General features: G+C 50.7%; 1 protein-coding gene across 11 annotated transcripts in view; it reads right to left on the reverse strand.

Moving 5' to 3' along the window:
* The window catches only part of LOC311606261 (uncharacterized protein C4orf50), an 86094-nt gene that overhangs the window by 35611 nt on the left and 24451 nt on the right, over positions 1-26032 (reverse strand). For 9 of the 11 annotated variants that reach the window (XM_084797435.1, XM_084797436.1, XM_084797429.1 and 6 more), the window contains 6 exons: positions 22361-24802; positions 16260-16433; positions 12998-13054; positions 11484-11666; positions 6672-6726; positions 5307-5428 (listed from right to left, as the gene is read on the reverse strand). In XM_084797435.1, coding sequence (XP_084653561.1) covers positions 5307-5428; positions 6672-6726; positions 11484-11666; positions 12998-13054; positions 16260-16433; positions 22361-24802 — 3033 coding nt within the window. The remainder of the gene's footprint in view (positions 1-5306; positions 5429-6671; positions 6727-11483; positions 11667-12997; positions 13055-16259; positions 16434-22360; positions 24803-26032) is intronic. The other 2 variants (XR_014782275.1, XM_084797438.1) reach the window with 2 other exon arrangements.

Here is a 26032-nt window from a genome sequence, read left to right on the forward strand (position 1 = left end):
ACACACACATACACACACACACACACACACACACACACACACACACACACACACTTGGCACCAAGAGCTATGGCAGGGCCTGCTGGAGGTGCAGCCATGGGCAGAGGCCATTACAGCTCCATAGGCTCACACCTGCCCATCTTGTACAGCACCAGACTAGGTATGAGTCCCTTTAATGGCAGCTTACTGTAGCAACATATCTCTGTCGTCCCTTCACCCTGCCTTTACAAATTTCCCCTTGCCTCAGCCTCCTTGGATGTATACAAGCCCACACAGAGCTCAGCTAAGCCCAGAGAAACCATCGCCATTTGGGGCTTGACTGCTGGCCTCCCTTTCCTGATGTACCCCTGGGCAGGGCTCATCCGTGACAGTAAACTGTGTGTCCCACAGCTGGGTGTTTCAGTGCAGGGCTATAGCACCCCGTGCTCTCTCTGGATGTGGGAACGGTTCACCCTGGGGGGAGGGGGTAGAAAGGGACTCTGATCCTATGGCTGCTCCACCTTGACACCCCTCCCTGACAGTACCTCCCCCTCCAGGGAGATGTAGCACAGCGCACACTTCACAGTGCTATATCCTCACAGGCAGCTTCCTACAATAAAGGCTTACCCTGGATCTGTTTATGCCATCGGTCACAGTCTACACATTGTCTGCCTGGAAGCCCTGGGGCAGGAGCTGGCAGGAGACCAAGGAGCCCCAGCCCCAGTGTTCAGTGGTCTCCCAGAGTCACAGGAAGATGAATGAGGCCACAGGGAGAGAAATCCACATTCGACACAGCCACTCCTTGGCCCATACAAGCAACGCCAGGCCTCCCCCCACCCCCCGCCCCCCAAGGACCTGCCTTGTGGCTAGGGGGAGGGGCACGCTTGCCTCCCTGGCTTTGGCTAGGCTCCAGGGGGAAGTCCTCCGTGTGGTTTGCTGACATCTGACTGATAAATTATTTTCCGCTACTGTTGCAGGGCTGGTCTGTTTGCCAGCCTCTCCAGAGGCCTAGGCAGAAGGGTGGTTGCCTCCAGCTCCTGCCTGGCCTTCAGTATCCTTGGTGTAAGCCCTGCCCTGATGCTGGGGTGTCTAGCAGCATATAGCTGGCTGAGGGTGTAGCAGGGCCCCTTGTGCCCGTCACAGGGCTGAGCTCAGCAGGCCTGGGAGACAGCCAGTCTGCCAGCATCCATTGCAATGATGCTCGGGAGTCAGAGCACAAAGCAGCTCCGACTGGAGACCCTCAGTACAGCCCAGAGGGGCATGGTTATGGCACCTTCTGGTTTACAAGTATTTTGTATGCAATCACCGTGGTGTGTAGCAGGGATCACTCTCGAGTGACCCATCTGGTTTGCCCCTCACCAAGACCCAGAATATGAGCAGAGGCTGGAGGGAGCTGGGGTGACGGGATAGTGCCTCATTTGTTAGCCTGGCAGGACCAGAGGTGGAAACGCTCCTACAGGATGAGCTGTCCCTTGCTGGTACCTCAGGTGCACCTCCTCTCTCCATCACATTCTTGATGTCTCAACTCATGATGTTAATGATCCAAGACAATGGGACAGGAGGAGCAGAAGGGTAACCCAGCTCCACAGGGGACCTCATTGTTAAGAAATGATGGTTGACATGCCAAATGGGATTTCAATAAACTGGTAACTTTATTTGTTTTGGGGTTGAGGTCTCACTAGTCTCAGCTGGCCTGGAACCTACTATGTAGACCAGGCTGGCCTTGAACTCATAAAGATCTGCATGTCTCTGCCTCTCTAATGCTGGGATACAAAGTGTGCACCACCACACCCAGCTTAACAGCTAGATTTAAGCAAAAACAACTGTAAAAATGCTCCCACAACAGTGCTCTCCTATGCGGAGGGAGACACCAGCGGGGTGCTTAGGGGTCCCCAAGCCAAGAGGAAGAGCACCTATCACGTATCTTTCCCAGCGCTTCAGCAGGAGACAGTTATCTCCTAGCTACCATGACAGCCAGATGGCTGAATAAGATGTGGGCACGCCGACAGCCTCCCTAGGATACAACCTGGACATGGCTCCTCTCCCAAACCCCAGGTAAGACAAGCGGTCACAGCTCTGTGTGCTTTGCTCCATTTCTCCTGGAACCCAAACCCTCGGGCTCCTAGGTCCATCTTGTCGGTTGTTCTCATGAGATGCAAGGAAAGGGCTGCTGGGAATTCTCTGTTCATTCACTCTCAAACTAAATAACAAAAGTCACTAAGCCTAAGCCCACAGGCTCCGCCCACATCCTCCAGTGCCTCAGTTCCTTATCTGTGTCCTTGTCTTCACTTCCAGGAGAAAACAGAGTAGGGCAGGGAACTCTGACCTTCCCTTCAAGAGAGGGAAAAAAAAATCTGGTGGAAGAGCCTGGAACAGGGGTTGGGACTTGAGGTCCAAGGACCCCAGGGCAGCCTGCCATGCATCTCCCTGAAGGGTGACTATACAGCTGGCTAGGACAGAGTGGCTCAGTCCTTCCTAGATCTGCCCACAGGAAACCCTTCTGTCACTGCCTTTGTGTCTTACCAAACTGAACTCGAGTCCGTGAGGCACACTGGCACTTTCCCCAGCTCCAACCACAACCGCAAGTCTTTAAGCCAGAGACAAAAGCCCTCCCCTCTCACCGAGGGCTGAGAGTGAGACCGATTTCTTAAAGTGCTCTCGGAAGGCTCTGCTTCAAATATTTATGGAAGCCGTGAAGTGGTCCCAGAGAGCAAGTGGCCCTGTCAACTTCACGCCTGCTGCGGTGATTTATCGGCTTGGGGACTGCTGCAGACTCTCTGCCTGAGTGCTTGGTGGGAAGCCAGCCTCCTCCAGAAGTTGCAGAGTGACAAGAAGGGACAAGAGGGTGGGATATTTTGACTCTGCCCTTTAGACATGGTGGGGAAAGCTCTGTGTCCCCACAGCTGGGCACTGCCCAGAATCTAGGCTAAGCCCGAAGATGGGGCCACTAGGGAGGAGAAAACACAGGTGGATCTGTGTCTGTTGATTATGGCTCTGCGGAACACACCTCTTATCCAAGGACGATATGACAATGACAGCCGATGCTTACCAAGCACTTTCTGTGCTGGCATCAAACGTCTTACCACGTGCTCACTTCCTCCTACAACAGCTCTAAAAGGCCATCATCACCAAGTCACAGCCAAGGAAATGGAGATGGGGACCGGTTAGAGTTGTCACACCCTGCCACTGAGAAAGTGCTCATGCACAGGCATTGGGGTGGTAGCATGGTGCAAGCAAAGGCTTTTGTTCTCAATGACAGGAAACACACCCTTCACCCTGGAAGGCCCTGTGTTTCCTGCATGGCAGTCTCATGTGTGTGTCCTCATTGCCCAAAATGTGCACCACATCCCCTGCACTGGATCCTCTGTATAGTTTTGAAGACCCCAGACATCTTATTTAAATTCATGGGGCTTTGAAGCTTCTGGTTCCACATCACTCAGGTCACATGACTTCATCCTTACCTTTTCGACAAGCCAGCCATTGACCTGGGTTTAAGACAATCCATACCCGCATCTCACCTCTGAAAGCACGTTCCCTTACAGAACCCACAGGAAGGAGTAAATACAATAGCACAGCAGCAGGAAGTTCACCTGCCTCTCCAGCCATGAGTGGCCATGTGTCTGCCTTCCCACATGAGCAGCAGACTAGAGCCATCACTCCATCCACCCAGGGATGGGGGCTGCACTGTCAGAGCCGTCATCCTGAGTGTTCCTGGGTACACCTGAGCCCTCTGCCTCCTTAACCTCCCTCCTGCCTTTCCTCATAGGCAAAGCAGGTAGGATGCTGTTATGGGGCCCCTTCGGAGATACACACTCTATGTGAGGCTCCTCTTCCCTTCAGGGTCTCTGCTCTGCTTCCCTCCCTGTGCCCCCATCATGCCTACTCCTATGAACATCTACACAGCTTGAACTTGCTCACCGTGCTCCATGCCTGAGGAGGCTACTGTCGCCTGGGATGCCTCTAGTTTGTGGAGGGCACACGTAGCAGGTCAGAACAAGGCAAGTCAGAGGTGGTTTTCACAGGAGAAGGTGAAAAATGGGAAGACCTTATTTCTAGACATGGAACCTGCACAGGTAACTTGCAAAGGAGCCACCAGTCAGAAAGTGGACAAAGGCCACCGAGCACAGCCAGCTCTGCACTGGAAACAAATACTTCATAGATACGTGGGCTGCCAAATTGCCCCAAAACTCTGACATGCAAATGCATCCTATTCATGCTTAATATAGAAACATAATATAAATGTGGAGGTAAATGAGACGTCACAAGAGTCAAGATAGAAAAGAGCAAATCTTAGGCTGAGATTCAGAGGGAGAGAATGTTCTCCGCTCTTCCGTTGTTTTGTGGGTTCCCTGCAAACACAGGGTGCTGCCACGCTGGCTTTCACTGTCATGACTGATTCAGGCAGTGCCACTCCCATTTTCTACAGAAGCAGACTAATGCACAAACAGATGAAAGGCTTTGCCCAGCATCACACAGACTTAACAAGGTCAGGGCTGAGGTTTGAACTCAGGTCAGCCAGGCCCCATATTTAGTAAGTTAAATGGTTTGTCTGCAGCCAGTGTAGTGCGTCTAATGATAACCTTTTCAGCTGCTTTGTAGTAGAAATGACTAGACAATCTAGGCAAAATGTGTGGAGAAAATATATTCATCAGCTAGGATCTGCAAAGGACCAAGGCTGAGAAGCTTTGTGGGACTGACACTGACAGCGAGGAGGGTGGGGTGGGAGGGGTACACCGTGCAGTCCAGTGGGGTGTCAGTGTTTTTCCCCTCGGTGGTGGTCTATGAGGGTGGGATACTGGACAGGGATCTCCTGGCCTGTGGGGCACCAGGAACCACAGGAGAGGACTTTTAGGACCCTGGAGGGTTCGTTCCCAGAAGTGAGCGTGAGCCAGGTGTCAGGGAGAGCTGCCCTAGTTGCGTCATCTTTGAATCAGCCCTGGAAGAGGAAGGCGCTGGCCAGGGCAGCCTGTCAGAGCAAAGGAAGTCCACACTGGGGCAGGGATCACCAGCAGAACCTCAGGTCAGGGCCCGGGTTCCACACATGAGGCCAGACAAATAAGACGACACAGCACAAGGCTTCACCAGAAACAGAGACTGAAAAGCAGGTAACAGACACTGGCTTACATCGTAGTACTTAACCTGATGGGTTTTATCAGGCCTGTCACGTGTCCATGTGTATATGCACAAGTGTGTGCATGCATGCGTGTGTGCATGCGTGTGTGTGTGTGTGTGTGTGTGTGTGTGTGTGTGTGTGTGTGCTATCTGAGAGTGTATTCCACTTTCAACCAAAACAATATTTCAGCAGTAAGGTGAAGGTATGTGCTTACCCTCGGGGAACCAGGAGAAGCCATCTGCAATGCCCACTCAGGCCCTGGAAGGGACCAGGACTCCACATCCCACAGGTTTTGAAGGACACTGTCTGTTTCCGAATTAAGCAGATACTCCTGAGCTAGAAGAGAGAACCCTCAATCAGGCCTCAGGCCGGGCATCCATCTTTAAAAGCAACAAATGCCAAACTCTGTCATAATGTCTCCACTCTCTTGCTTTCCACAGATTGTCCCAGGTGGCCATCCCTGTGACAGAGACTTTTTTGGTGCCTTTGAGTTCTCTGAGTCCCACACATAGTAATGACATCATCATGGTCCTGGAGCATTCCAGACCACTGCCTGTCTCCCTAATGCCCAGCTAGCTGCCAGGCCCTCCAGGGTGGAGCTACCCTCTGTGTTCCCTCTGCTGGCTCCCGCATCTTATACGCACCCCTTGCAGGGGGTGCCAGGCAGCCTCCAGAGACCTGATACAAACAACCCCACTAATCACAAGCATTTCCTGAGAAGGCTGAGCTCAAGGAGAAGGCAAAATGCTAGAAATCCAGTGGCTGAGTGGGACCAGCTAGAATTCTCAGCTCTCCAGCTGTAGAAACAGCTGCCCATTCATGCTAGGAGGGGCAGCAGTGAAGATGCAGATGGCAGCCCCATCCGCGCAAGAAGAGCTTTCTTCTCATGCACTGATGCCCTGCTATGTGCCAGGCCCTGCACAGAACATCATAGTATCTTCATTTTGAAAACGGCCTGCAGGTCAGAGAGAGAAGCCGATGAACTCATCCAAGATCACAGGGCTGGCAAGAACAGAATCTAGTCCTTGTCCTGAGTAGCCACAGCTAGTTAGAACTTAGTTCATCTCTTGGCCTGCATTGCTGATCACATATGGATGCACATGCGTGACACAGCTGACAGTATCAAACACTCTGTGTCCTACGGTCTTTGAATTTAGTGAAATGTCATCACACTTCCCTGGAGCGTGGCATTCTCAACCACCTTTGCATCTGTGTTGCATTCTGCAGAGGGCAGGGGTTAACTCACAACACTGAAGGGTGGGGTGAACACAACTGTCCCCTGAGCTTAGTCCTAATATTATATGGGAATTACTTATATGAGATGAATGTCCGGGGTTGGGGAACGTACATAATGGTTCATAATTAAATAGGGAACTGAAGACTTGGAGGCTCTTCTTGTTTTTTTTCCCAGTGTGTCCCAACACTATGAAGTGGTAAGGCAGAGCTTAGCAGCAGAAAGAGAAGGAGAAATAGGCAGTCCCCTTAATGGCACAAGCTTGTCATTCAGCAGTTTACACCCGTCCCACCCGGCCCTGGCTTTTGCTGAAGACAAAGAGATGTGTCTGGCAGGTGTACTGACCTCCTCCTCCTCCAGCTGCTGTCCCCTTGGAGCTCACATCCAGGTGGTAGGCTGTCTGGAAGAAAGGACAGCTCAGTGGGTATACTGTGTACAGCAAGGTGAAAAGAAAAGGTCCCCAAGAGGAACAGAATGGAGCTAGCCACCCTGTGCAGCTGAACTCGTCCTCGCTGGAAGGCAGGTGTGATGATGTGTCTCCCACATTCCCTCCTCAGCCACCTTACCGGTGACCCAGGCCAGGTCTGCTCAAGGGTACCACACACCAGGGACCATTAAATTTCTTCACTCAGATTCAACCCTTATGCAGAGATAGCAACACGTGACTCTTCAAAAATACATTATGAGAAAATTTAAGGGCAGTCAGGGGAGGGGGTATTCCGGGGCTGCTGATTTATCACCTAGGTGATGAGGAGACCTTGAGCCCGAGTTCACCCCAAGCACTACTGCGATGATCAGTTCCATCTGTAGGCAGCAGAGCAGCCTCAGGAACTCAGACTCAACCCAGCAGCCCCTGTTGGTGAAGAAGAAGCTACCTACTAGATCTTCAAGGCATGTTGCAGTCAGGACCCTGCATTCTTTAGGGGTGTTCAGTTGGGGAGGGCCCTGTGTTTAGTGACCCTGTGAATCTCTTCACCCCCATCTTCATCATGATGCTCCGGGTACCAGCACAGCCTATCATCCTACCTGGAAGCTCTACTCTCTTTCCTTCACTGGGAAACCTCTGTGTGAACCCAAGACCTGATTCAAATGACCCAGCCCCTGTATCATCTTTCCAGATTCCTCCCAACATAGTTCGGCCACTTGCATGTTATCTGCCCTGACCACGACCTATGTGACAACTGGGCTCTGTGATGGACTCCAGGATGGACTGGCAGAGATGAGACGGTGACTAGTCACTAAAGGCTAGGAGTCCTCTGGTCACAACCCACTCCACCCCACCTTTTAGGAGCCTTGTGCTCTAGGCACGATGGTGCCTTCCCTCCTGCTGTGCTAAGGTGTTGGTAGATAGATGCTCTGGTCCTGATTTCGTTGTGGTTGCTGTGACAAATTCCTTAAGAAAAAGCAACATGGGTGTGTGGGGGGGAGTATTTCATCTTACAATGCCAAATTACAGTCCATCAGTTTAGGGAAGTCAAGGCGGTAACTCAAGAAGCTAGTAACATGACATCCGTAGTTGTGAGCAAAGAGAATAAATGTATCTTTGCTTGCTTGCTCTCAGCTAGCCTTCTCCCTTCTACAATTCAAGGCAGCTGCCTGTGCGTGCCCGGGTGTCTTTGTGGTGAGCACTGCCAAGGCCCTGGCTTTCCCAAGAAGTTGAAACTTCAGTGTGGTTAGACAGGCCACTACTGGATGCCTATCATGCTCTGAAAGAAAGCTGTCTCCCATGGGCTCGTGCATTTGAGCCTATTGGTGGGACTGTTTGGGAAGGTTATGGAGCCTTGATGAGGGATGTGTGTCACTTGGGGGCAGGCTTTGAGGTTTTACAGGCTCGCCCTGCTTCTTGCTCTTTCTCTCTCCTTCCTGTGTGTGGATGAAAATGCCATCAGCCAGCTTCCAGCTATTGCCACTATGACGTTGCTATGCCTTTGTCTTCATGATAGACTCTACCACTGTGGAACTGTAAGCCAAAATAAACTCTTTCCTTTGTCTTCTTTTGTTGAAGTAGTCTATCATAGCAACAGAAAGTAACTACTACAGAGTCTGTAACCAGTGTCATACTGGGCTCCTGACATGAGACATCACTTGGCCTTCAAAGAGCCTCATGGGAAACAGGGAGCCCTACTGATGCAAAAGACAGGGATCTTAGAGAGGCGAGGGCCTAACATCATGTTCTTCAGAATCAGGGCACCTTCATGTACAGGTGACCATGCCTACACAGAAGACAGACTAGAACGCAGCACATCCCAGGAACAGCAGGAGGCTCAGGAGGCTGGGACCACCATTCCCTCTGCTGAGAAGACTCTAGGCCAGGGTCTGGGCCAGGCTGTCAGGAGCATATAACACTTCAAGCAGGCTACCTCTGGGATGAGCCCCAGCCTTCTTTGGTATCCACGCATCCAAGATCATGGGGATAACATAACCACATACAAAATTTAAGAGACACTTAGTTTTACTTATGAATGTCTTGATGTAAGTCCAACCAAAAGCCAGGAGATGTAAGCCAGGTTGGGGGAGGAGAGGAGAGGACACAGAGCGGCTGTCGAGCTCCCTGAGCCAGGCCCAGAGATGAGCTAGAAGGATGAAGTGGATTTAGGAGTGGCAAGTCTACCTTGCCCTCTTCTCACTTGCACCTAAAGCCTGCCTGGGAAATGTCAAGACCTCGAACTCCCACTCATAGCCACGGTGAAAGCTGGCTGAGCTGATACCCACCATGACCACACCATGGCACCTGAGCTGGAGGAAGGGGTCCTGTTAGGCGATAACCATGAACAGTAGACGCTGCACACCAGAGAGGTGAGGTAATGGCAGGTACCAACAGTGCAGGTGCACTGGGCTGGGACCCAAAGCCCTGTCCTGGAGAGAAGGGCTGACTAAGGATGGGCTCCATCCCTCTCCCAAATCCCAAAAAGGGTAGGAGATGGAAGACTCCACCCATGCAATGATGGAAAGCAGGAGAGTGTCAGGCCACACCCTCTTCTGGGAAAGGAAGGTGCCAAACAGTCTCCACACCTTGCCCAAGGCCTTAAGAGCTCTTAGCCTATTAGAAGCCTCCTTCAAGAAGGGAGCTGTGGGAAGATGGAGTGAATTCATCTGTGGAGTGACAGCGTGGAGGGCCAGACAGGTTCATTAGCAGATATAAAACACAGATGACCTGTCTGAGTGGGACCATATGTCCCATTTCCATATTGTCTGTTTCCAAGGAAGGGCTGATGGGCACCTCAGGGTATAGATTCTTCAGGGATGGTTCCAGAAGGCTTCTGTCAGAGACACACCATCTCCCTGCTTGCCAGCCTGACACTGTGCCCAGCGTAGTGCAAGCCCATCAGCAACTCCTCAGCCACCGGGCAGCCCTCTCGGCTGTCAGCCAAAGCCCAAAGGCCTCCATCAGGACTCCCATCTGTGTTCCCTAGAGCAACAGCTCGTGTCCATAAAACCAAGTGTTCTGGACCAGCTTCCAGATCAGCCACCAGCGGGAAGAGCTGCCACCACTACCACTGAAGAGCTCAGTGTCCCTCTCCAGCCACTACTCGGCCACCAGCGTCCTCATAGCTAGCTCAGAACACAGTGCTGGAGGAACAGAGGGTTATGCCATGCATAGCCAGACTCTCAGACCCCAGCCTAGTCACACGCTTAGGGGACTTGTCTCTTCGCAGTTGCCGGGGCTTCTGCACCAGCACTGCATACCTTCCCAGCCCTGGAAGCTGATGAAGCCAGTGCAAACACCATGAACTCCAGTCTGGCCACACCTCCTGTGTGCCTGCTCTCAGGGTTGGCCCAGGAGCCAGGAAAAGCACTTGTGGAGTATTTTTAGTCTTCTCAATACATCACAGTAGTTTTTAATTCTTATACTAGGACAAACTCACACATCCAAGGCTGCCTTTCAGGTGACAAGAAGGACTGTCTCGGTGGGTGCCAGACCCCAGCTGTGACTATCAACTACTTCCCACCTACCCACGCCTGCAGTGGCCATTGCTTAAGTAGGCACCACTTAGGCAAGTCGCTTAGCATGGAAACGAGTTGAACTAGAAAGCTCCACAAGGATGCAGATCTTCAGACAGGTAAAGACCCTCTCGGAGCCTCATTTTTGTCATCTGAATAGGGGAGGATTGTACCGTTCTTGTGGCATAATAGACAATCTACTAGTTTGCAGCAAGCACTCGGAACATCGCCTACACACAGTCAGCAGAACATGCAAGACTCCCCTCATAGGTCAAAGGGCTAGAGGGTGGTAAAGTGGAGATGTGACCCTGGACCCCTGAGCCTCTTGCCCACAGGAGACAGCTTATCTCGTTCTGGCTTCTCAACAGCTATACTGAACAGATTGTGCAGTTCCCATTGTCAGAGAACAAAGCTCTGTGACTCAGGGCCATATCACACCTCAGCCTGGTCTGAGCCCCCTCTGTTTCTTCTTTTGTTGACCTTCAGCAGAGAAGATTCATACACACACACACACACACACACACACACACACACACACACACACACACACACGGTTGATTATCTTTGTGAGAGTGTGGTGCTGGGCTTAGTATCCAGGGTCTCCTCCATGCCAGGCAAGCACTCTACCCTCCTAGCTATATGTCCAGTTGGTTCATGATCTTGTGTTTTAAGAAGTGTTTCCCTGGGCAGATTCTGTGTCAGACAATGTGGAGGCAGTCAGTTGGGGAGAGGCTCTGGCCTCACAGAGAGGTATCAACAAACGCCTTCAACAACATAGAAGGAATCCCCTGTGTGCTTGCTATAACATGCATGCCCAGGTGCAGTGGAGAGCAGAGGGTGTGGAGGGGTGTGGCCCTTGGATTTAGACCAGTTGATGTGGACAGGCACTTGGAACCTCAGAGGCTGGACGGGAGGCTCCCAGTGGCCCAAGCATCCTAGCTATGCATACCGAGTTCATGAAGTACGGGTGACAAGAATGTCTGGGGACACAGTGTGATGATGCTTATGTGACACTGCACAGGGTCATAAGCAACTCAGAGGCAAAGGATCCCCAGTATTCTTCACAGCACACAGATTGCAGGTGCTACCTAGAGAAGGAACCAGAAGGTGTGAGGGATGGGTCAGTAACCAAGACAGCACAGGGAGGCAGGTGGCCTGGGCTGGGCCCATCCATGGTCCCTACAAGCAAGGACAGGGTTGTCTATGGCAACTTACCTCTGGGGCTCCTGGGGTCAGGAAGGTGGCGGTATACTCAGCCAGTGCCTCATCGTCAAGCACGTTCTGCGCCAGCTCGGAGAGCAGGTGGTTCTTGGGCCCGTGTCTCGGCAGCTCCTGCAGTAGGTGCTCAATCAGGCGGTTCCTCTCCTGACACTTGTGGACCAGCGAAGCCAGCTTGGCCTGGAAAATAAGGGTCATGGTGTACGCTGAGCTGGGGACCAGTGTAGCGCCCCATTCCCGGCATGATTCCATCACCGCGAAACTAGGACCTCGGGGCTGCACGCTACCCTCCTAATAGGCTCCCAGCTCACGGCAGTAGGGAGGCAAGAATACAGACGCAGACTATGATGGCCCGTACTGCGCCTAAGCTCCTCTCCACACCGCAACTTGCCAGTCCATACAATGCAGCTCGAGGGGAGCCTGGATCCTCCTGGCAGAGCCCCTCTTTTTCATTTGACTTCACCCTGCTAACACACAGAGCACTGGGGTCCTCTTTTTAGATGAGAGGGATTTTTGTCAAAGCATGAACTTAGAGAAAGAGCGAACTCGTGGCCCTGACTTCACAGGGCTCCTTGCACTGTCCTGTCTAAGGTGTCCCAGATGGCTCCCTAGAGTCCCAGTGAGAATTCTCAAAGTTTCTATTTTATCAACGCCAGTGTTTCTCAACCTGTGGGTCGTGACCCCTTTGGGGGAGTCATACAACTTTTCCACAGGGGTCACCTACGACCATTGGAAAACACAGATGTTTTACATTATGATTCACAATGGTAGCAAAATCCCAGTTATGAAGTAGTAACAAAATAAGTTTATGGTTGGGGGTAGGGTACCCCAACATGAGAAAGTATATTAAAGGGTCGCAGCGTTAAGGGAGGTTGAGACTCATTGACCACCAACACAAAGGTGAGGCTCAGACAGATGAGAACTATGGTAGAGGAATTGGTTCATATTTCTGATGTAACAGCTGAAAAAAACAACAACAACAAACCGAGTCCAGAGGAGAAGGCAGGAAACAGATGTGTCTGAAATTAGATAGATAGATAGATGATAGATAGATAGATAGATAGATAGATAGATAGATAGATAGACAGACAGATAGAGATAGGTAGGGGCCTTCAAAAGGAAGCATGTGTTCAGGAGTGAATGCAATAATGGGAAAGTGGGAGAGACAGAAAGAGGAGAAAGAGGGAAAATGAAAGCAAAGGGAAGGAAAGAAGAAAAAGGCAGTGGAAAAGTTGAGAAGAGGAGAACGGGGGGAGGGGCGGGAATATGTGCCCCAAGTGGCAGCCTCCACGCCCGTCTCCCAGGCTGCACCGAGGAGAAAGTGGGACACCACGTGTAGGGTCAGGACACGTGCCATATAGGATGCTCTCACACGTGACAAGCCAGATGAAGAAGACATGTGGAACACTGTTCATGTGGGGAATCTGGGTGGCATCTGACCCTGGCTCTCTTGGGTATGTTCCTGAAATACTAGGTAGTACATATGAAGTGGTGACGTGGCAGTATGTTACCTTCAGGGGACTTGTGGCCAGGCGTGCTTCTTGCTGCTGTTCCCAGAGCTCCTCAAGCTGAAAAGAGAAGCATGCTTGTGACTGAGCATTATGGGATAAGTTAGGGGAGGGTGTGGAGTGCTGGTCGGCTGTCATCTTTCCCTGTGTGGGTATGGGGTGTTGGGGAACAGCTGTCCCTGATCCCTAACATGAAGCCACAGAGACACACTCTAGTATGAAACATAGTCCTGCCTCAGCTGCCTCCTGTGACCTGTAAGTCACTTGTTCTCCCTGCTTACTGTCTTCTGTACAGTGGGGTACAGTGACTGTTCACCCCAAGATGAGGGCCATAATGAGGCCTCAGTGATACAGGGCACCTACCTAGGCATGGTACTGAGTCATCGCTCAACAAACACTGGCTACTGATACTGTTTGGGGCAGACTAACAACGTGGATTCAGTTCCTGGTGAGAGGCTGGCATCTGGCACCCAGCACACAGTATGCAGCAGAAGTGCCCTCCCGAGGGCCTCAGTCCCTGCTGGGAAGGACCAAGTGTCGGGGCTGACAGCAAAGAGAGGGGCTGGGGACCAGGGACCATGTACTTGTGTGAGGTCACCTAAGACTTTGCACATTAGCCCAGCATAGGCAAGCAAATGGCCTCACTACTGTTCACCCAGATTCTGTCTGAATTCTTGTTCCATAAAATGTATAAGTGGGCATTTTATAGCTATTCCCTCACAGGCTCTTGTCTGTTGGGACCTAAATAAACCCTTCATCCTTGGCCCTGACTGGTTCTTACCTACCATTTTTTCCCTCAATATTGTACACTCACATGGATCAGGTTGTATATGTACAGACACCTAAAAATCTGCTACACGGAAAGTGTCACATCCTGTTTGGTAACTGAATAGAAAATCCTGGCGATGTTTTCAGACTAACCAACTGGCCTCATCCCTTTAAAATCTTGCAAGCTCTCTCCTTGTGCAGCTGTGGTGTGGTTTATTCAAGCAGGTCTCTGCTGGCAGGGATATGTACTACTGGTCTGCTTCTTTGCTTAACAAACAGTACTTCTGTCCATCTGTTTGCTGTAACTTTCCAGGACTGCTTTCAAGCGAACTGACTTGTATTCAGATGAGACTCAATGGATGCAGGCTTTGATGCAAACCGCTCTCTGCCTCAGTTTGGGAAACAGCTTGAATTTGCCCCTGCGAAATGAGTACAGGACACTTGCTATTTAAAAAGTGATTGGGGCCGGGTGGTGGTGATGCATGACTTTGATCCTAGCACTTGGGAGGCAGAGGCAGGAGGATCGCTGTGAGTTTGAGGCCAGCCTGGTCTACAAAGTGTGTCCAAGACAGCCAAGGCTACACGGAGAAACCCTGTCTCAAAAAACAGAAAGAAAGAAAGAAAGAAAGAAAGAAAGAAAGAAAGAAAGAAAGAAAGAAAGAAAGTGATTGGTCAGCCCCATATAGGACATCTGTATAACACCACCTCCTCCCAGACTCGGGATCATTGTGGATGAGGGTCGGAAAGAGCCAGAGGTGACAGGACTACACAGAAACAGGATTTTAGAGATCTAACAGGCCAGCTGCGCATATGAAGTTAGTGCTCATGACAGCATGCACAAGACCTGTGCAAGCTCACGTCAGGGTGAATCCCTGACCTGAGAGGAAGCGTGAGCACGGAGCCAGCCACCAGGCAGGCAAGGAGCTATTGGCAGTGGATAGCTGCTGAGAGAGGGAGTCAGTTTCCTCTAAGAGTGTAAGGCCCGGTACGTAGACCACGCTGTGGCGGGGGGCCGCCCATCTGAGAGTATATGGACAGCACAAACTGTACCTGGTGGGTTTAATTTAAAACAAGGAGAGAAAGAGAGAAGTTGGGTGGGTAGAGAAGGCAGGGGTGAATACGAGCAAAACACGCTGTATGAGATTATCAGAGAACTAATGATTGCTTAAATGGATAAGAAGAGAGTTATTTTTTAAAAGGAGAAGGGGGTGAGGGGGCTGGAGAGATGGCTCAGAGGTTAAGGGCACTGTCTGTTCTTCCAGAGGTCCTGAGTTCAATTCCCAGCAACCACAGGGTGGCTCATGACCATCTATAATGTGATCTGATGCCCTCTTCTGGCCTGTAGGTGTAAATGCAGGCAGAACACTGTATAAATAATAATAAATAAATAAATCTAAAAATTAAAAAATAAAAAATAAAATAAAATAAAAAGGAGCTGGGTATCAGAAGAAAGTATTTTCAAGCCACATCATTGCCTAGTTATAACATTTTGAGGACCCTTTGGGGTTCTGTGTGTAAAAGGTTATGAACTAGCATCATGTATTGATTAAAATTAATTCACTAACACTGTCATCACTAGGGGCTGACACACAATGAGAAACAAGGTGGGGATTCCCTGCACATTTCATCAGGTTTCCTCCAATCGGAACATTTTACAAAGCTGCAAGGTCAGGAGGGACTGAAGTCGGCACTGCTGCGGCTGGGATTTCTGCCCTCTTGTGTGAGTGTGCCTATGTGTGCGTCTGTGTGAGTTTGGCCTCCTGTTGGTCCAACTGTCCTCCACAGGCAAGGTCCCAAGCCAGTCCACCTTGAGTCTCTCACTGGCCTTTTATAATCATGCTCATATATTTCTTACAGAGGAAGAACTGTATTTTCCTCTTGAAAGTATCTGAAGGTGCCTGTGTCAGCTAGTCTTATGTCAGCTTGATGCAAGCTACAGTTAACTGAAAGGAAGAAATGTCAATTGAGGAAGAAAAAAAAACCCTGTAAGATCCAGCTGTATGGTATTTTCTTGATTAATGATTGACAGGGGAGGGCCCAGGCCATTGTGAGTGGTACCATGCCTGGGTTGGTGGTCCTGGGTTCTATAAGAAAGCAGGCTGAGCAAGCCAGGTAGCAGCACCAATCAGTGGCCTTTGTGGCTCCTGCCTCCAGGTTCCTGCCCTGTTCAACTTCTTATCCTGACTTCTTCAATGATGAACAGTGATAGGTAAGTAAAAGAAAAATAAACCAAACAAACCCTTTCCTCTCAACTTGCTGTTTGGACATGGTATTTCATCGTAACAACAGAAACACTAAGACAGTGCCTGTTTGTTTGTTTTTTTAAAGCATATATACATATTGTTTTTAACAGAGAACAGCTGGCTGAAAAGGCTTGCCTTTCTTCCTCACATCATCCTAGTCTTTAAATCATTAGTCAAACACTATCAAGCTGTCGGTGCTCGCTCCTTGAAGTCTGGAAACATTTGGAGGGCGAGGAAGGGTTGGCCCAGCCTACCTTGTCTTTGAGCTTATCCTGGAGGCCCACTGCCTCATCCCGAGCCGCCTGCAACTCCCTCAGTGCCCAGCCCTGGTCCCTGAGCTGGCACTGTAGGGTCCGCACCTGGTGATGGAGCCGCTGTAGGCACAGTTTGGGGTCTTCTTCAGAGGCAGCTGCCTTAGAGTTCTGGAGCTGAAAAATAAAGAGCTGTGGGTGAAGTTCTCAGATGCTAATGTGCGATCACCAGCAACCAGTACCTCTTCTAACTGTCTGTCTGTCTGTCTGTCTATCCTGGGGCTTTTTTTCTCACAGTAAGAAGGCAATGAGAGAAGGGTGGAGGGAGGCATGGAGAGAAAGATGGAGGGAGAGAGAGAGAGAAAACAGGAACAAAGAACCATCTCAAATTCTACGGCCCAGCCTATTATTGCTACCATCTATGTCCCACATGGCCTGTCCTTGGTGCCTCTATGTACACATGTGAGCATTTAGGTCATGACTGCAGTCTTGAGAGAAGAGGGGAAGGTAAACATACAGCAGACAATACCAAATTTCCCATGAGCACTGGCACCACATCACCTCTTATGCTTTGATGGAATACCAGGGTCGCAGGTTCCATATGGATACAGGGGATTCAGGGAGGAAGGAGCTTGCCCACCCCTGAGGGAAGTGGAATCAATGGTAGGGATTGTGTGGACCCAAATGGTGGTCCTGTGTGCTAAGTCCTCATTTTTTCTACTAACTTATATATACACATATATGCACACATGCATGTCTCTCTTCTTTATACTGTTGTTGTTGTTGTTGTTGTTTTCGGACAGGGTTTCCTCTGTGTAGCCTTGGCTGTCCTGGACTCACTTTGTAGACCAGGCTGGCCTCGACCTCACAGTGACCCGCCAGCCTCTGCCTCCCGAGTGCTGGGATTATAGGCATGTGCCACGTGTGCCACCATGCCCAGCTTCTTTATACATTTTTAAAGATGAAAAATGTTAATCTATGTGTATGCCTGTGTGAGTGTGTACTCACATGAGTACAGTGCCCAAGGAGGCCAGAAGATGTCATCAGATCCCCTGGAGCTGGCGTTACAGGTGGTTGGGAAATGGAATCTGCTCTTAGCCCCTGAGCCATCTCTCCAGCTCCTCTATAGATCCTGATAAAAAGTTACATGTCTTTTTCTTTCTCCTATCACATGCCACGTGCATCTTCCCACTGTTAGATTTGGGGTAACATCTGTAGTTGTGCTGAACTTGACCATGCTAATGCTGTCGGGGATAGACCTTGTCCATGACAGGAACACATCCACGGGTTCTCGAGATCACAGCAGGCTGTGAACACATGAGCAAGGAGTGATCGATCCTGATCATGACACTGAGGTAGGTATAGTAAGGAGGGCCGTAGTTAACAGGGAGCATATCCTCCATGAAGGACCGGGGAGCTCAGGAACACCCTTGTCCCTTGCTTTATTTAAAAGATCCCACTCCTTTCATGCCTGCCACCGTTCCACGCTCTAGTGTGGCTATTTTGAGTGAGGGAGAGAAGAGCGGATCAGGAGAGGGCAGGATCCATGTGACTGTGACTGACCGGACATTTCCCTGTGAACAAGGACCACAACAGCAGAATGTGATCTTTTTCTTAATTAATAAAAATGCACACTGCGTAGGCCTGAGACTCACAGGCTGGGGCTCTGTCAGGCACAGATGGGTGCTCCTGATGGTTCTGTAAAATCTAGCTCCAGACTCCAAAACAACATGGCCTTTTGAGAAGTTTGGTGTTGCGCTGCCTCTGGTGGCTTGGACAAAGGCTCTGTCCCATGGGCCTTAAGTGAGTACCCACAGTTTGATCTGGTAGCATGTGGGGGAAGCCTCCCTGTTGCCTGAGTCTTCCCTTCACAGATGACTGCATGCTATGCTTGGGCTTAGGGACAGCAGGGACACTGTCCCACAAGAACGCTGGTTGACAGGGAAAATGACAGACACAGGTCAGTCAACCCAATTGGCAAAAAGGAGGCCTAGAGGCTGTGGAAGCCCTCAGGAGGCTCTGAGCAGAGGCTCTGGCCCCATCCGTGCTGTGGTAGCAGACACCATGGTCTATGCTGGGACAGTCCCTATTCTGATGATATAAAACCCTGTCACAAATACATCAGTGACTACGGGCTGTAAAGAGCTATGCTGGAGTCAGCCCCTTCATCCCTCTTGCCCCGAGCCCAGTCTGCAGGGCTGCCCCTGGACATGATGCTCAAAGGTCAGTAACAGTGCCCAGGTGAAAGCTGGGATGCACAGAGAAGCTGGTGAAGAATACAGAGACACTGTCTCGGGTTGCAGTTCGAGTTACAGCAGGTGGGGTGTAGACAGCCAGAGTTGCAGCCTTGGAGACTCTCAGCTGTGTCCTTACTGTAAGAGCTGTGGGTTCATGTCCAGTATGACAGGAAGCTATGAGAGGGCCACAGGCCCAAAAGTGGTCCTGTGACAGAAAGAGGGATATTTCTTCTCCCTCTGTCCCTAAATCCTGTGGACTTCATCTGTAGTTGTGAAGGTCCCAACTGTATGTCACCTCTTATCTGTGATCCCCAAATGCCCTCTGTGGTCCTCAAACTAGTTCCTCTCTCTCTCTCTCTCTCTCTCTCTCTCTCTCTCTCTCTCTCTCTCTCTCTCTGTGTGTGTGTGTGTGTGTGTGTGTGTGTGTGTGTGTGTGTGTGTGCCTCTCTCCTCTCTCACACACACACTACTACCTCAGAGCAGGACCAACTAGCCAGCTCTGACCTTTTCTCAACAGCTTTTCTACCTTCAGTCTCATACCACAGCCCCGGCTGCTGTGACAGCCACACCAGCTCAATTTTATTTTTCAACAATCCTGGGTTTTCCGGTTTTACATCAGAATCCAGGCATCCATCCTGTGCTGACCTAAAACCCTCTCCTTTATATTCACTTCCTTGGATTTCTAGCTCTTGCCAGGTCAGGTCAGAATGGCTGCTTTTAGAAAGCTATAAAATCCAGGGAGAAAACACGAGACAGACTAGTTCTTTGCCAGCACTGGAAAGTGATGGAGGGTGGGTGGGGAAATCTCTAGGCTTCTCTCAGAAGCACTTTTGTAGACTGTAGTGCAGGAAGTTGGTTCCAATGCTGAGAGCAGGGCTGGATGAAAGAGATGGAACTCGGGGATGTAAGGACAGCCAGATGTGGGGACAGAGGAGAGAGGGCTGCAGAGAAGAGCCCCAAATGCTACTCTAGAAATGCCATCCTGGGTCCTTCACTGGGAGGTGAACCACCAGGACCTCAGGGTCATACAGTGCTGAGAAGGCAGCAGTGTTTGGGCTGACCCAAGGTAAAGCCATCTTGCTGAACACTATGGGAACTTACCCGCCAATCACAAAAGGATGGATGTCCTAAGAGCAAGTGCCACACTACAGAATGAAAGAGACTTAGATGAGAATACCATGATGACCAGCAGTCACCCCATGAGGGGCCAGCATGGGATGCACACAGCACTGCCTGGAGATCAAGGACCTCACATCATATGCAGGTCAATACCCAAAAGCCTTTTGAATGACTGGGTGTATAAAGAAATGGGGAAATGTGGCAAACTGCCAAGAAATCAGACAACCAAAAGCAGATCCAGACCTGACGTAGAGATGAGACCTACAAGATGTCAGTGGCTTACATATTTGAAAGAGAAACTGAATGGGTGAAAAGATGGACTACGTCCGCACACAGGCAGCATCTCTCCTTTGTAAGTAATGAAATGGATCCTGGTCCACAAAGTACAGTGAATGGCATCACAAGTTCACTGGGTGGGTCACAACGGAACAGAGCTATCAAATTAAAAGAAAAGTCCATAGAAAACCCCCAAACAGAAGCACAGACCTGCAAACCTAAGATATACTTTTTTTCAAAAGATAAAAGATTCAATCAAAAAGTCTGGAATTTCAGAAGGTGAAAGAAAAATAAGACAATAAATTCTTGACAAAAGAATAACCATCTGACCAGAGGGGTGCTTCAACAGGTATGGTGCTTGTTTCGGAGCTGAGGACCAGAGTTCTAACCCCAGCACCCACAGTAAAAGCAAAGTGTACTGGCACACACTTGTAAGCACAAAACTGTGGAGGCTGTGACAGGCAGATCCCTGTGCCTCACTAGCTGGTCACTCTAGCCTTATTGGCAAGCCCCAGGGCCCAGAGAAACCCTGTCTAGGAAACAAAATACAGGTGGGCAGCTCCAGGAGAAGGACACCACAGGTCGACCGACCTCTGGTCTCCGCACACCTGCACTCATACACACACTACACACACAAATATGCACTGCACACATTTGCACGTGCATGTGCACATGCACGTACACACACACACACACACACACACACACACACATATTGTACACATACACATATATGCACCTCTGAGCATTTTAAAGGAAATTATAACCAAGGACTTTTCAAATCTGAGGAAAGGCATAAGTATACAAGCTCAAAGAGCTGGGGAAAATGTGTATAAAAAGTACAAACAGAACCATAGCTAGATCCATCAAACCACCAAAAATCAAAGATAAAAAGGAAATCTTCAAAGCAGTCATACATTTGCTGGGGAGAGGGGATGACGGTGACAACTGGTGTCTGAGCAGAGATTGTGGGATGTGGGAGGCAGCCTTCAGAGAGCTGGGTGAGGGGAAGCTGCAGAGCCATGGCAGCCTTCAGAGAGCTGGGTGAGGGGAAGCTGCAGAGCCATGGCAGCCTTCAGAGAGCTGGGTGAGGGGAAGCTGCAGAGCCATGGCAGCCTTCAGAGAGCTGGGTGAGGGGAAGCTGCAGGCCCACAGTGCTCAATCTAAGAGAAGGGATGGTCAGGTGTAGTGAATACAATGTTTCGTAAAGAGAAACACAGGAAAATCAATCACAAGCTAACTCTTACTATGAGAAATACCAACAGCAACAAGTTCCTCCAAATTCCTGTGGAAGAATAAACACAACAGTATACACACACGTGTGTGCAGGAAAGATTAAAGGCTGCTCAGATAAGCAGTAACAATGACTCATCAGGCTTCATAGACACCGAAGTGACGTATAACAGGATAGATAATAAGGAATAAGCAGAATTAAATTACTGATTTTTTTTTTTTTGCATGATTTGGGACGTGGTACAAAGGCATTAACCTAAGGCAAACTTAAATGATAGGTGCATCCTGGAATTTCTAGAGTGGTTATTAAAACAATAATAGCAAACTATATAAGAATATAAGCTATTGTAGGAGAAAGAATTATGTGTGTGTGTAGACAGAGAGAGGGGGAAAGAGAGAGAGCGTGCATGAAATGCAGACAATAAGGGAAACTGGTAAAAAGCCGAAAGCTGTTCTTTGAGACAGCAGCTAGAATTGCTGAGGAAAAAGGAGAGGGAGGGAAGCAGGAGCCAGCAACGTAGAGTGGGGGGTGGAGGGGAAGCAGATGGAGACACAGAAAGGGGGGGAGAGAGAGAGAGAGAGAGAGAGAGAGAGAGAGAGAGAAAGAGAGAGAGAGAGAGAGGATGCCAGAGTGATACAGGGTCTCATCACCAATGCTCTCCAGACAGTAGCAATGTGAGCATTTCATCCTGGGAATTATAAAAGTCAAGATTTGTCTTGGGGACGGGGTTGGTAGGCAGGGAGTGACTCAGATGGAGGATCCCATGTCTGCACCAGAGCCCCACATCTCTACAGAGCCAACACGGTCTCCATCCTGCTGTGTTACCTCACAGCCCACTGCTGCCCTCAACAACTTAAGAGCCAACCTGAAGAATGACAGCTTGGGCTATTTGAGCTATTACCCACACGGGGAAAATCCAAGGTATGACGTCAAAGTGCAAGCCTCAGCCCCACCTATTCTTCTCTGGATCCACTGGGAGGGTCAGGCTTTCCTGGCAGGTCAAAGAGAAATCTTGGGCTCATCTCAGAGGCAGCCCTCCCTAGCTGGGTGACCTTGGGAAATCCCTTCACCTCTCTGCCTGGTTTTCTCATCTAGCACATGGGACTGGTGATCCAATGTCCTCCTGATGGCTGCTTCAGGGATGCCTAGGTCTTCGGGGGCCTGGGGGTGGGGGTGTGCGGAGCGGAAGTACCTCACTGCAGAGCCAGGTATACAGAAAAGAAGGTAAATCAACATACCTGGGCACTGTGGCTCGGGGACTCCCGTGGCTGCCCTTGTGGCATAGAACACCATGATGTCTTCTGTTCTTTTTGCAGCTGAGCTCCGTCTCCCTCTGCCCCCTTGGTGTGTGCTTCCTGAGGCCCTGTGGTGACTGCACAGACTGATGAGGTAGTATTAGCATCAGCCTTGCATCTGGAATCTTCCAAATATAAAGTAGGTCTCACCTGTCCTCCAGTCACACATGATTTCTCATCCCAGGATGGCCCACAGGCGCTTGTGATCAGTTGTCTTGAAAACATAGTCACCTGGACCTCTTTGTCTTCAGTAAGTCCCTTGTCTCCCGCCATTTTGAACTTTCCCTGGGGGTACCACTTTTCTTCCCCTGGATCTCTATTCATCTGCTGGACCTCCCACTCCAGGCCTTGGACCCTGCCGACAAGGTGCTTATTTTCCCCCTGCAGTGCCCAGACCATGTCTTCTATCCCTAGCACTGTGTCCTTTATCAGCCCTTTATAACTGACCCCGAGCTCTGAGATCAGAGCCCTGAGCTCTCTGTTTTCCAGAGAGACATGCTTCATCCTGCTCCGGGCTTTCCTGACACTCTCAGACACGGCTTTGTGCAGCTGGCCCAGGTCTGCCTTCAGTTTCTCATTCTCCTCTTCCAGCTGGGAAATCTTGCAGTAACTCTTCCCATTGCAGTCCTCCAGGTCGGACACAGCCTGCAGGCACTGACCCAGCTCGCGCCTGAGGCAGGCCAGCTCTCCCTGCAACGTGTGGTTTGCCTGAGCCAGCCTCAGTGCTTCCGCTGCTGCTGCTTCTCTTGTGCGCTCTCTCTCACGATGGCATCCTTCGTGGTCACATCCCTCTTGGTCTCCCTGAAGCCTGACATTATCAAGTAAGACCTGACTTCTCTCTTTCTTCATGTTCGCACGGAGCTGGCGGAACCTGCTCCCCGGCCTCTTTAGGGTGCACCGTGTTGGAGGGTGTTGGCTCCCACCCAGCTCGGCAGGACCCCAGTTGGCTTTCTCCCCATTGAGTGCTGCTCCTGAAAGAACTTCTCCAGTACACAGGGCCACTTCCTCTCCCAGCCTCACCCCTTCGCCATTCCTGTGGGGTCTCGCATACAGATCCTGTGCCTCCTGAAGGCACGCACCCCCATCAATGTCCCTCCACGCGTGAGTGACACTCTGGCTCTCTGTCATCAGTGCCGACATCTGCTGGGGATCTCCACAGACAAGCTTCAAGTCATTCAGTTGCTGGAAACAGGCCTCCACCTCCCTCTCTGATGTGTCTGGCTGAAGGGCACACCTGTCCGGTCCTGTGAACAAGGACTGGGAGGGGCAAGGATTGTCACTGGAGGCACCTGCTGAGGCCCATTTGGGAACCGACAGCGAATCCTGATGATCCATTAGTAGGCACTGTTCAGGACCCACATGGGCCTTGAACTCAGGCTGCTCAGGGACTCCCACAGAAGCTGGGTTGAATGTCGCTCGGACTTGCATCTCCTGCTCTTGTTCTTCGCTCCCAGATCTGTCCTTCTGCCGAAGCCGAGTGTCTCCAAAGCACAGCTGGTGGCTGCGCTTGCCCTGTGCACTCCTCCAGCCTTCTTTACCTTCTCCTGCTGGGAGCTGGCTACCATTTGTCCTTGGCTCTCGGGTCCCATGAGCCCCGGTGGCCTCTTCCTCCTTCTCTGAAGACAGATTTTCCAAGAGTCCCCAGCCACATCCTTCCACATTCCCTGTCTTGCTCAGGGAATCAGGATCCTCCTGTGACCTAGAGGTTGTCCCACCATGCAGAGTCAGTATTAGACATTCTGGCTGGAGCCAAGGAAAGGGGGCCACAGCCTGGGCATCTGCAGCCTTGCTTGCTTCCTGCATGTCCCCTGGGGCTTGGACCTCAGTGTCCAAGATCAGCTTCTCATTGCTTTCGGGAACTAGCATGCGCTTGTCGCCAAGCTCTGATTTTATCCCATCCAAGGGTCCCATCATCTTCCATTTCCCTACACTTGCAACTGGAGGCACACTTCTCTCCTTCCGCGTGCCTCTTTGCTCCTTGGTCCCTTTTGTGAGAAACGGGCCATTTGAACTGAGTTGGGACTCCTGGCTGTGGGAGGTGTCATGGCTCCTTGCCAGATTACAATGCCAGGCAGTGTATGCCAAAGCCCCAGGGGCAGGTGAGGGCTTGCTGCTGCCCAGCTCTTCAAGGGTCTGAAGTTCCTGTAGGGGACGCTCGTGCAGCAGAGGTGGCAGTAGGATCTCTGGTTCCCTAGCAGGTCCCCAGAGCTGGAGCATGGATGTAGGTGACAACACTAGGGGTTCCTGAACTCCAGCAGCTTGGAGAGTCTCTGAAACTTCTGCCAGGTCCAAAGGGCAGAGTGGCTTATCCATGCTTGGCCCTGGGGGACCGCTACAGAGCAGTTGAAGAACCTGCCCATCTAGGCGGGGCTGGACAAGAGCACCCTGCAGGTAGAGAGAGGAGGTGAGGTATGAAACAGCCCTTGCCTGCCTAGCCCCGCCCACATCTGAACATATCCCACAATCCTCTCTGAGCCTGCTCATACAGCTGCACATGTGTCCCTCTCTTCCACCTCAGGGGCGGCCCAGGATGCTCCTTCTCCCAGATACCCTCAAGGAACACCCCTCTATCTCAAACCGAACACCATTGCCTCCTCACAAAGAACCCAAGACCTGTAGCACTCCCTGGCTGTCCTCACTTATCTTCTGCATACTATACCAGAACGGATCACACACAGATGTTTGTAGGGGGACACACACTCCCTGTCGCTCTTTTCTATGCAACATGGTCTCCACAAGCGCCACAGAATGTGGAGGGTTATGAATGAGGTTTGATTCTGCAGGAGCACGAGCCAGCCTGTGGCTTGTAGTTGCCATCTCAGGTACCACAGATTGAAAGCAGCAACCACATGTGGAAGGTTCTAGTACACGGTGCTGTGTGCACTGTCAATTCCCCCAGGGGATACAGGGACTGGGCTCTGTTTTGCCCCCAGGACTGGAGCAGAGCCAAGCTCACCCGAGGGGCTTCCTAGACTGCTCTGAATATCTTTATAGGTATTTATACCACATGTTTATCCAACAAGGAATGTGAATGGCTCATAGCACACCTGAGTGGAACAGGGAAAAAGTTAGGCACCAGACCTGGGTTCCAGTCAGATTTCCTACTAGCCCCACAAGCTTCTCAGTGTCCCTGGGCTGTAGGTAGCTGTGGGACTGTGCACAGGCTCTTGGCAGGGACTCTGAACAGCAGAAAGAGGCTTAAGCTTTGCCTCTACTCTGGGGGGAAATCATTTGGCTTCTGAGCCACACATATCCCATTTGTACACTGGGCATTGCTAAATTAAAGATCTAGCCTGGGCCTCAAGGACAGTGTGACACACAGTTCTAACACAGTGATGAGATTAGAGATTAGAGATTAGCAGAGAGACAGGCATGGTGCTGAAGCTGAGCATATTCTATTTCAGGGTGACGAAGGGAGTAAGAGAGAGAGCTTGGCCCATGATGCCTAGAGATGTGGGCCCCTTAGGTCTCTGCTTCTTAGTCAGTGGCTTCAGAGCTTGTTTTTCATCAGCAACGCAGGGCCTGAAACAAGGGGTCTCCGGAAGCCAGGCAATGTATTGGCAGCTCAGGGGTGGAGGTTAGGAGCCCCCTTAGGTTGTGAGTGGTTCATTCAAC

The sequence above is a fragment of the Acomys minous genome (assembly GCF_964271855.1).
Source record: "Acomys minous genome assembly, chromosome: 10".
NCBI classification, from domain to species: domain Eukaryota; kingdom Metazoa; phylum Chordata; class Mammalia; order Rodentia; family Muridae; genus Acomys; species Acomys minous.